The sequence below is a fragment of the Saccoglossus kowalevskii genome, chromosome 5, assembly GCF_978046115.1.
Source record: "Saccoglossus kowalevskii chromosome 5, keSacKowa6.1, whole genome shotgun sequence".
NCBI lineage: Eukaryota > Metazoa > Hemichordata > Enteropneusta > Harrimaniidae > Saccoglossus > Saccoglossus kowalevskii.
In genome coordinates this window covers 17,825,363-17,837,545 of record NC_140645.1, presented here as the reverse complement: position 1 = coordinate 17,837,545, position 12,183 = coordinate 17,825,363, and the positions used below count along the sequence as shown (strand labels likewise).

Below are 12,183 nucleotides of genomic sequence, written 5' to 3'. Positions count from 1 at the left end.
ATTACTCACTTGTAATGTCTCCTTTGTGCAGACTTTTCATCTTTCAGTTCTTTAATTCTTCTCTGCAACGAGAACATGCCGTGACAACAGAACACAAGACATTGAGACAAATCTTGTGGTACAACGCCGTTCACCATATGCTCAACTTGGTGCAGTTTTAATGCTACTACGACATCCAGTTCATTCAGTTTCTGTTGTTTCTCAAGCTGCAAAAAAAGAAAACAATTAGTTATAACATAGTCTCGTGAATTTTCTTTCTAGGAGCTTCTTTTATCAGCATAAGTTTTTTTTTCCCCAGAGAGTGAATTTGCAAGTATTCACAAAGTTACAATGTTTAGAAATATCTGTTATGACATCCAATTATTTTTACTTACTTAATTATATTTGGATGTGTGACATTGCTTCTGATTTTTGAACAAAAACTTGCCACATTTTATATAATGAAGTGCAGACTACAATGAAACTATTTTGTGAATGGTGTCTGAAGTTTACTTTTGTTAACTTTTTAACAAAATAAACCTGCATTTTTCCATATTTTTTTCAAAAATTGATTGATCTGAATGAATGTTCATCTGGTTCAAAATTATCAAAGAAATTATAGAAAAAATTTATAAAATCTAACATTTTAGTGGCAAAAAATTGCTACCGGTACTTTAAATTTAGCATTTACTGGAAAATAGTGATAGACTTTTTTAGTCTTTAGATGAACAATACTGTGAACATGTCCAAGATTTAGTCAAAGATATTAACAAGCAATTTTTCGGAAATCGTGTTAAGCCAAACTGTACTTTTGTAAAGAATTATGGGTGTTTTTCGGGGTCAAGTCAAAAGTTTTTGCTCCTGTGACTTTGAACTGAAAAATACATTGATAGAATGATAGAACTGCATATGTACAACATATTGTGCTAAATCTGAACAAAATCCATCCATGCATGACTGAGATCCGGTTCTGGAATTGTGAAAATACGTGATTTTGATGCATTTTCGGCCTTAAAATGGCCATCATTCCGCTATTGTTAAGCAGATCATGAAACAAATGCACATATCTATTTGTGACATGATGTACCATGTGTGTGTGAAGTTTGAACTTGATCAATCCAGACATGTCTTGGATACGGATCCAGAACTGAATTCTTTAACAAAATGGCCGCCAGTCGGCCATTTCGAACTTGATCCGAAAAAAAAAGACGTGCATCAAGGTCCTATTATGTTTAATGTATGTACCAAATTTGAACAAAATCCATCCATGCATAACTGAGATACGGGTCCGGAATGGTGAAAATGTGCGATTTCAATGCATTTTCGGCCTTAAAGCGGCCCCCATTGGCTATCGTTAATGAGATCATGAAACAAATGCACATACATATTTGTGACATGATGTACCTTGTGTGTGTGAAGTTTGAACTTGATCAATCCAGACATGTCTCGGATACGGATCCAGAACTGAATTCTTTAAAACAAAATGGCCGCCAGTCGGCTATTTCGAACTTGATCCGAAAAAAAAAGACGTGCATCAAGGTCCTATTATGTTTAATGTATGTACCAAATTTGAACAAAATCCATCCATGCATAACTGAGATACGGGTCCGGAATGGTGAAAATGTGCGATTTCAATGCATTTTCGGCCTTAAAGCGGCCCCCATTGGCTATCGTTAATGAGATCATGAAACAAATGCACATACATATTTGTGACATGATGTACCTTGTGTGTGTGAAGTTTGAACTTGATCAATCCAGACATGTCTCGGATACGGATTCAGAACTGAATTCTTTAAAACAAAATGGCCGCCAGTCGGCTATTTCGAACTTGATCCGAAAAAAAAATGACGTGCATCAAGGTCCTATTATGTTTAATGTATGTACCAAATTTGAATGAAATCCGTCCATGCATAACTGAGATCTGGGTCCGGAATGGTGAAAATGTGCGATTTCAATGCATTTTCGGCCTTAAAGCGGCCCCCATTTGGCTATCGTTAATGAGATCATGAAACAAATGCACATACATATTTGTGACATGATGTACCTTGTGTGTGTGAAGTTTGAACTTGATCAATCCAGACATGTCTCGGATACGGATCCAGAACTGAATTCTTTAAAACAAAATGGCCGCCAGTCGGCTATTTCGAACTTGATCCGAAAAAAAAAAATGACGTGCATCAAGGTCCTATTATGTTTAATGTATGTACCAAATTTGAATGAAATCCGTCCATGCATAACTGAGATCCGGGTCCGGAATGGTGAAAATGTGCGATTTCATAGCATTTTCGGCCTTAAAGTGGCCGCCATTTGGCTATCGTTAATGAGATCATGAAACAAATGCACATACATATTTGTGACATGATGTACCTTGTGTGTGTGAAGTTTGAACTCGATCAATCCAAGCATGTCTCAGATACGGATCCAGAACTGAATTCTTTAAAACAAAATGGCCGCCAGTCGGCCACTTCGAACCCGATCCAAAAAAAAAAATGACGTGCATCAAGGTCCTATTATGCTTAATGTATGTACCAAATTTGAACAAAATCCGTCCATGCATAACTGAGATCCGGGTCCGGAATGGTGAAAATGTGCAATTTTGATGCATTTTCGGCCTTAAAATGGCCACTATTCGGCTATCGTTAATCGAATCATGAAAAAAAATGCATGTGCATATGTCCCATATAATGTGTGATGTATGAGTGAAGTTTGAACTTAATCGGTCCATGCATGTTCGAGATACAGGTGATCACGACGCACGGACGGACGGACGCACACAGGGCAAAACATAAGTCCCCGTTTTCGGACTGCGTCCGAACGGGGACTAAATATCACTGTTATACAAAAAAAATAGAAATCTGCATTGTGTGTATTCAGCCTTTCGTGCCTATTTTTTTTCCCATAACATGATTCACAGCAGTGTTCAAGTGAGCAGTCAACGCCTACTCTTACAGCATGGTGGGTTCAGGGCTACAAATCAAACTAAACAACAGATAACTTGATTTTGAAAGAGATTTTGCACTATACAAAATGTACTTTATGTGTTACAATGTGACAATAAATCTTACATACCTGGAAAGCTTCAAGATCTGCTTCCGCTGTTCTCAGATTAGAGTCAATAATCTTGGCTTTTTTTTGTAAAGTCTCTGAGTCTTTCTTCATATTATCGTGTAACTTCTTCTCATCTGCCATGGCCTCTTCTATGTCCAGTCTTTTCTCCCTCATTGCACACACATTGTCAAACATTTCCTGCAAAAAAAAAAACGATCTTTGATGTAATTTTTGATTACAATTTCTAGTATCAAGGGGCCTTTCATACACACTTTGTTGACAAATCTTATCTACAATAGATTTTGCTTGATCTTTATTCATAGAGGGTAGCCTGTTAGCCCAAATCTTCCACAGGGCCCATTTTATACAGAAATTCCAGTCAACCAAGAACAAGGATTTTTTATGTGCAGTGAGGACAGACACAGCACATAGGGCTAACAACTTTACAAATACCTTTCAGAGTTGAGAGGACACCCATTTTAAGAATTTATAAAATGGCCTTAGCATATAGGAACAATTGGAAGATAGATCACCTATTGTTTCAACAAACTGTGTTTCTTACCTGCTCACATCCTGGAGGGCAGACTGAGTCATCCAGAGCCTCACTATCACTCTCCTCGTCCTCACTCGACCAATCAGATTCTTCTTCAGATTCTTCTTCACTTTCTTCATCAGAACCTGAACAGTAAATCAACATCAGTTATTAAAAAATACACATTGAAAACTAAATCTTCATTATATATTACAGTAATGTATAACTGGTCTGCCCCTTGTTTTAAAACATGCATTTAATTATAGAAACACTAGCTGATTTAATATGCACATATTTATTTAATACTCGCCTTCTTCTGTCTGTGCTTTCTTCTTAGCTCTCTTGATCTTCTTCTTAAACACCTTGGTCAGAAAATCAGCAAACTTGTTGTTTTCACCCAATGATTGTTGGAACTGCGTGCACAATGTTTTTTCTTTCTCCTGCAACCGTTCAATGTCTTTTTTCTTATTGTCCAGTTTTTGTTGACACTCCATTACCTGCAATACAATTCAATGATTGGTTACCTCACAAAATGCAAAAATCAATGTTTCAGTATGATGCCATGGTCACTTGTTTATCTGCAGTGCTGTATATAGGCACAAAATCCGGACGCAAGAAATACCAAATAGAGCATAATTTTCTATTACAGACAGCTCTTTTTAATTGTCAAACAACTTATGCACCTTGTTAAATTTTTCACCACCATGAGTTTCCTCTTTTCATCACAAAATCACAAAAAAGTCCTGTTTATAGTCTGCACTTTCTTTCAAATTGGAACAACATAGTCAAAATTGAAAATTGGCTAAAATTTTGACTGTTTGCTCCAAAATTAGGATTCATTTTCAAAAATATTGAATAGAATAAGAAAAAGGTGCAGAACAATTTGGGTGACAAAGTCTGGTGGTGAAAAAGTTGAGGTATTTTCATTTATTTACCAGACTTTTTTAGTTGTTTTCATCTTACACATTTCATTGCTTTGTACACTTGTAAAAATTGTGAAGCATAACTGAACTAACAAAAATGAAATGAGATTGGGATGCAACACTGAACAAATAAATGGGCATGGTAAAATATTACCTTGATTTTACACTAATTTTTTTATTATATTTTCTTTTATTTGCTTCACTACAAGACAAATCAAGCCTGTTTCAAGTACCTTCATTTGCATGTCCCCTTTCTCACGATTCTTGCCTTCCACCTTATCAGCAAGCACATTTTCTCTCTTCTCAAACTCCTTCAACAGTTGTAGCTCTTCAAACAGGGTCACATGTCTACAAAGAAAACCAAAAAAGTTTTACTCCTAATTTTCAAGAAATTATTTTAAAAATCATGTTTGAACATGATCAGTCCAGTCATATGAGCAATATGGCCTCAAAGACAGCATTTGTAGATATGAACCTTCACATTTTTTTCTCACCTTAAGTCAGCATTCTTAAGGTCAATCTCTAGCTTATGCTTGACATGTCGGAGAATTCTCAACTCAGCATCAAAATACAAGATTTTCTCATCAATCTTGCCAAGGAGTCGGTTTTGTTGGTAGAGCAAACGAATCTCCTCAGCTTTCATCATCTGCAATTCCAGCGGGGACAACTCGATTTCGGTTTCTGATGTGGAAGCGGATGTTGAACCCACAGACATGTTTGTCTTCATCTTGTCAACAGATGGAGAGACAGACATAACAGAAGGGTCTGGTCTCTGTGGATACAATGACATACCAATCAGTTTAAAAATGTCTTCATGAAGATCATTTGTAATTATGAGTTGTTAATGGGTGAAGTATTTAACACAGATAGGTACCGGTAATACTAAAAAATATACATAAGATGACATTTCTAGCATGGCATGAATTGAGTGGTATATTTTCGCAATATGAATGACATTCTTATATGCTCTTTCTCACTGCTACATAATAATGGGTGATGGGTTTCTGTGTCACATGATAATTTTGAAAACATCTTCATATTTCACTGTTGCTACATTTACCAGTACTCACTAATATACCGGTAATCTATTATTTGCTGTAGGCGATGTGAATCTTCTGACATAGTCAAACAGAATTTCACATACACTTGATGGTTTATAAAAATAGGACCTCAACGGCACTGCACATACACTCATTTCATTTCAAATAGCATGTAAAGTGCTTTGTATATCTTAGCATCTCCGCATTAACATAATATGAGGTTATTACGAGGATACCTCAAAATATGCACGAAGACAGCACAGTGGAAGTATCGACCGACGCGCAGTGGAGGTTGATGCGACGGCATACAGTCTGAGTGCATTTAAGGGATTCTCGTAAAAACCTTATTATTATACATCTTTTCCTTCCAGGGATACATCATAAGAATCAGTGAACTTCTTTGTGTGGAGTCCGGTCAAACCCTGGTGGCAGCCATGTTTGTTTTTATTATTAGAGGACGCTTACGCGCGTAATCAGTTCGTTTTTGTAATTGCATTTCCTTATATGGTAGGATGAAAATACTTCACGCTGTAACCTATGGCGTTACGGTGACAGATGTATAATAATAGATTATATTTATTGACTACTGTAAAATACTTAAATTATTTTTGCTTGCAATTTTCGCTATTTTCGCTGAAGGGATGATTCACTGAAAATAAAATCCAGTGAATATACATTTTTTCCTATATTTTACATTCAACTCGTCAAAAATCAGTGGAAATAAATTTCACACAAAACACCCAAAAAGTCTTTTCAGCGGAAATTAATTCCAGCTAGAATAGTATTATTTATTGTCTACTGACCTGCTCTGTGGGTGGACCCCCTTGTGTAGGGGCTGAGAATCCACTTCCAAATCCAGTACCAAATCCACTAGCACCCGCAGCTTTTGCTTGTTCCTCAATAATACGCTGTTGCATGTCTTCCTTAAACTTCATTAGACTATCACGTGTGTACTGAAATTGTCTACAAAAAGATATACACAAAAACAATAGTTTGAATGTGTCAGAAATATGTTTGGTGTAATATACCAGAAAAAAATCCTTATCTTTCAGGGTAAACCATAATATTGTACTTCTTTATCAACTCACTGTAGCTTGCTTATGAGTTGTATTTCCGTGCTGTATCTCTCAAGGTTTGATAATTAAATTACTGTTAATGAAGTGAAGTATGATTTGGAAACAATAGATGATTTTTGATTCATTGCGAGATTTCGCATAAAAGGCATGAACCAAATGTCTGCTGCAAAAAACAAATTATTTCATTCTGAACCTGATTTTTTTTTTTTCGTTCAATGTCGAAATGCTGAGCTTTCTGAAGGCAATATGTCATTGAGATACAGTTACTACAGCAAAATTGACTATCGCAAAATGTGTATAGCACATTATTAATGCCCAAAAAAATAGTTTTAAGGTTTGTCGAATCAATGAAATGTTCTGATGTGACTACGATGCTGAGACGTTTTTGCGACTACTTTATTGTATGCTTCAGAATACATACTTTTGTAATGGTGTTATAAGTCACCTGATCACCCAAGTGTATTGATGAAAAGTATAGCTGTTGGGGTAACTGAAAATGGCAGAATAAACAAGAAGTTAAAGCGGGAGGGTTGTCACCTGCGCACACGTGGGAATTGTGTCCCAAACGACGATAACAACATGTTAAAAACGCAAAGGCTCATGGGTAGACGCTTGTTTGTGAACAATGACATGCTATGGCCATCTGACGTATGCGCAGGTGACGACTCCCCCGCTTTAAACTTTTTAACTCTCTGGTTTCTTTGATGTTTTGTGTGTTCCTGAGTCAACACAACACAGACGCAATGACATTTGTTTTTCCTATTTTGATGATCAATTTAACGCAGGATCCAGCAGTGAGCGGAAAATTGCCTATTCTGTGCTTAATCTCTGTAGTTAACAAAGTTGAGAATAAAAATATCTTAGGCACCTTTCAGGAATCTCACACGGATACAACTCAGGACATTTGGGGATATGTTTCCTCTGGTTGGGAGACAACTTTGACTGCACCTCCATCAGTTCATTGATGTACTGTTGGATTTCATCAATCACGTTGATCTTCTTATCACGTAGAGCTATCAATCTCTGATTAAACGATTTCTTGTGTCTGTAAATCTGGTGATAGAATCGATATAGTTATACTTCGTTCATACACATGAAATGAAATAAAATTCCAGGATTTAAGGGACTTTTTCCAGGATTTTCCAGGACACAAATTGAATCCCTGCACTTTCCAGAACCATACAAACCCTGGTTTATAGGTTTCACACCACAATTATAATTTGTATATTGTATTAAAATCCATTCTATTGTGAAAACAACTTTTGCAGGGAATGCTATGCTTGCATTTCAAACTGTTTTTAATACTGTATATAATACTAAATTAACCAAAACGTAAACTTGTAATCGACTCAACTTTAGCTAAGATCAACCCATTCCAAAATGGTGAACTGACACATTTAGAAGCAGTACTGAGCTGGGTTAACTATACTGATATTTCCTGAATACATGTAAATGTGGTTGAAAATAGCTTCACTTTGAGGGGCTTTCAACTTTTAAGCTCAAACTAAAATAAGCTGCAAGATAAAAACAAGATTTTACCTCTTCTATAAGAACCAGTAGTTGGTTACGTTTCTTCTCAGCATTCATTCGCAGCTGTTCAGGTACGGTGTAATCCTTAGCGGTTTTCAGTTTGTAATCCCCCATGTTCTCTTGGGCTTCTTTGATGGCGGACACATCGGCTGGGTCTTCGTAGTCATCCGGCGGTTTGCCAGTGTACAATGCATCCCACTAATATAAGAAGAAGAATATATTATGTTGAACTCTCAGAATTTCAGGACTATATATTTTGTTGATGATACAAATCCCGCAAAATTTACACTGCCTTGCTATTGTTTAATAAACATTCTGCTCTCATGAAAGTAAAGAATAAATTCCAAAATGAATGTATTTTTTTAAATACATGTTTGTGGTAGGCAACAGCTATCATGAATATCTCTCCTGACTTTTTTATGTTTTACTACAAGTGCAAGAGCTCATCAAACATTTAGCATTTAGCCACATAAACTATCAATGTTTGCAATCATGTGATAGAACTGTATGGTCATCTCATCTGTCAAGTGAAAAGTTAATGCGCTAACTCGTAGTCAAACATACCAACACAAGCACATGTGAATCAAAGTTCCACTAAAGTTGCATCCATTTTAATAAGAGAATGAGCCTCTATTAGTGGAATCGGTCTCCACCATTCACTGATTTTAGTGTTCAATCCCTAGTAGAGATTAAACTGGGGTTGGCCAATCACGAATCTCATTTAGTCATGGATGCATTTTTAGCTTCGCTGTCGACAAATATACATATATAGGTACTACATGTGGATTTCTCTCAGATTTGTTCATCGTGTGATGATATTTTTAATTCTCTAATTTTGGTGAATATTTTTGTAATTTTTGGTAAAAAGTGATATTTTCGACTTCTCGTTAAAAACTGCAAGTCCAATTGCTTTGATACTACATATATAGGTACTACATGTGGACTTCTCTTAGATTTGTTCATTTTGTGATGTTATCTTTAATTCTCTAATTTTAATGAATATTTTTGTCATTTTTGGTAAAAAGTGATATTTTCGAATTCTTGTTGAAAACAGGAAGTCCGATTGCTTTGATACTATACATATTGTTCATTTTCTTATGATATCTTCTGTTCTTTAATTGAAATGTGCATTGCTAACAGCGGAGCTATCTCAGCCGACATGCTACCTGTTTAAAAAATTACTGTGACTTTATGACTTTGAACACCTCAGTGTCTACAATATATCTGAAATTCTGAAGGATTTACTGCCCAAACTCCCTAAGCTGTTTGTAATAATCACTCCTTCAATTTTACTGCCCAAACTCCCTAAGCTGTTTGTAATAATCACTCCTTCAATTTTACTGCCCAAACTCCCTAAGCTGTTTGTAATAATCACTCCTTCAATTTCACTGCCCAAACTCCCTAAGCTGTTTGTAATAATCACTCCTTCAATTTTACTGCCCAAACTCCCTAAGCTGTTTGTAATAATCACTCCTTCAATTTTACTGTCTCATCATGAGTAGATTGAGTTACAATACATATCATATACATAAACTTGTCCGTAAATAAATTGTTCAACTCACAAGAGCTTGTCTGGCAGCTCTTTTCTGTTTAGCCTTTTCCACTTTTTGTAATGCTTTGTTCACTTTCTCGCCGGCTCTTCCAGTTAACAGCGTTGATTTCTTCATGTCTTGTTGTCCAGGTTGAAGGCCACCTTCTACAAAGCTGTCAGATTTCTTAGCAGCACCTGAAACAAAATATGCAAGGTAAGAAGTTGACCATTAAAAACTTTTTTTCCTCCTCTTGCATTTTGAGCAAAATTTTTTTTCAGGGTAATTTTTTTTAATTTATATATTGCTTGCCTCATCACATCAGTGTATAGTAATTTTACAGTAATTTTCACTGGGGAATTTTTGTTCACAAAAATGTTCTCTGTACAAATTCTTCTTCTTCGCCCCATCCCAGATTTTCTAATGGTAAATCAATAAAATTTCATATTTCAAATAAATGCATCTTTGTGGTATATCTTATAAGACATCCTCACCAGTCCACTAACATAACTGATTTTTTTTTAAGGATTTTGAGTCACAATGAAATCTTATTATAAGTTAAGTCACCTTTTTGACTGCTTGGAAAACAAGTCTTCAAAAAAAAATAAAATAAAAAGATTGTATGGATTGTGGGTAACTTACATTTGTATGAATGACCCAAATTGAAATGTTGTGGGTGCTGATTTCTGTGTTTATAAAATATGAATTTTATTTTAACATATCCTTAACTATAGTACGATATTTTTCAAGATTACTATATCATTGTATGATTTATCATCAATAATGTGTCATAAAATGAACATAATAATCATGCCACAAAAAATGTGTGTGCATCAGTGAAGAATTACCGACTGAGAGGGTACACATCACATGCAGAGATGACAAAATGGTGTACAAGTTTATAAAATTAAGTACTGTAAACCACTATAATTTCATATGAAATAAGGAATTCCGCAAGTAGAGATTATCACATACTTTTGTAGCAGTTGAAAAAATTTATCACAGTTTATCACATAAATAGACCGTGGAAAGCAATACTCCATCTTGTCTCACCTGTGAGTTCACGGGTCGGATCTCGACTCAAACCCTTATCAGTTAAAATAGTAGCTCTGCGGTTCTCCATCTGACATTTTAGTTTGAAGAACTCCTCAGACAATCCAGCAGCACGGAAAGAAGCAACTTTATGGGGAGTCTTGATGGAAAAGATGACAATACGGTCGGTTTCTAGCTCATCACGAAATCTGAAATGAATACATATTGTACAATGGTCATGTAATTTGCTTGTGAATGGACCAATCAGAACAGGTGTAACAATTAAATATAGACATCAGTGAGTCAGTGATGGGTCATAGATTTTAAGCTCTGTCATCAATAGTTCAGACAGCAATGTACACACTAAGTATTAACTGTACGGGTAATACACAGAAACACGGCAGAGCTTGCCAAGGTCCAGTATTGAGAGTATGTGCTGGAATAAATGAACCATGTCTAGTGAAACATAGTAACTATTGTATTAATTTTATTTATGAAAAACGTTGTGTATGACCAAGAAATAAAAGTTTGTTTATGATTTGGGCCACATCCAGGATTCCGGGAGAACATATATCTCCCAATATTGTGATTTTGACTCATCTTACCTGTTTTTCAGTTTATCTAACGCTATTTGTAGCTTTTCAGATTCCCAAGCCAGTTCTCTGTGTACCAATTCGATCTTGTCTTGCTTGTGTTTTTCCAGCTCTCGTCTGATTTCAGGATCCATTTCAAACTCCTTCAAAGTTAAACAAGTGAATAAAATTAAAGCCTTAAATTTTCTCAGCATTGTGAATTATAAGCCTGTTAGCGAAATTTGGCAATCAGAGATACACTCTTCAATAATAGATGAGTTTCACTGCAGGATCTCACACATTTTGTGAAAAATACAGAAACTGATGAAAAAAAAAAAAGATTTTGAATTTCTTTTCTTATAGCTCAATGTCGAAATGCCAATCTCTCAGGGGGAATATGAAGTTGAGATACCGTTATTTCATCAGAATTGACCATCATCAAATGTGTAAAGCACAATATTTGGTGCAGAAATACCTGATAAATACTTTCATCACATTTGATGAATTCCATGCAATGTTTTGACGCCTCTGAGACGCTATGACCTTTGCTTGTCCTGTTTTATCATTTCACACATAACATAGAATCGTGCAATAAACGAAAAATGGTCTATTTGGCTAGGATATTCATACCTTCCTCTCCAGCTGAAGATGGTCAGGTAACTCTTTATTCTTCTCTAATAATTTCTTAAACTGTCTCCTCAGCTGAGCAATGGTTCGTCTCACAGTCAGTTTCTTTTCGTCTGCCTCCTTCATCATTTTATCATGTTCTGCTTTCTGTTTCTCCATCTCAATGCTATAAAATCCCTTCTGTTCGATGTCTTCTACTTTTCTCTCATCTTCAAGTCCTTTCTAGAATTTCAACATACCATTGTATTATTAAGTTGTACAGAATTAAACAGATACTGTATCATATTTTGATGCA

At 35.7% G+C, this 12,183-nt stretch overlaps 1 protein-coding gene across 3 annotated transcripts in view; it reads right to left on the bottom strand.

The window, feature by feature from the left end:
- LOC100370749 (cilia- and flagella-associated protein 44-like) overlaps positions 1-12,183 on the bottom strand; it is a 37,378-nt gene that overhangs the window by 4,502 nt on the left and 20,693 nt on the right. For all 3 annotated transcript variants that reach the window (XM_085499185.1, XM_085499187.1, XM_085499186.1), the window contains 13 exons: positions 11,892-12,110; positions 11,295-11,425; positions 10,711-10,898; positions 9,691-9,854; positions 8,138-8,326; positions 7,467-7,651; positions 6,326-6,485; positions 4,977-5,254; positions 4,716-4,830; positions 3,870-4,056; positions 3,590-3,705; positions 3,049-3,225; positions 10-206 (listed from right to left, as the gene is read on the bottom strand). In XM_085499185.1, coding sequence (XP_085355311.1) covers positions 10-206; positions 3,049-3,225; positions 3,590-3,705; positions 3,870-4,056; positions 4,716-4,830; positions 4,977-5,254; positions 6,326-6,485; positions 7,467-7,651; positions 8,138-8,326; positions 9,691-9,854; positions 10,711-10,898; positions 11,295-11,425; positions 11,892-12,110 — 2,306 coding nt within the window. The remainder of the gene's footprint in view (positions 1-9; positions 207-3,048; positions 3,226-3,589; positions 3,706-3,869; positions 4,057-4,715; positions 4,831-4,976; positions 5,255-6,325; positions 6,486-7,466; positions 7,652-8,137; positions 8,327-9,690; positions 9,855-10,710; positions 10,899-11,294; positions 11,426-11,891; positions 12,111-12,183) is intronic.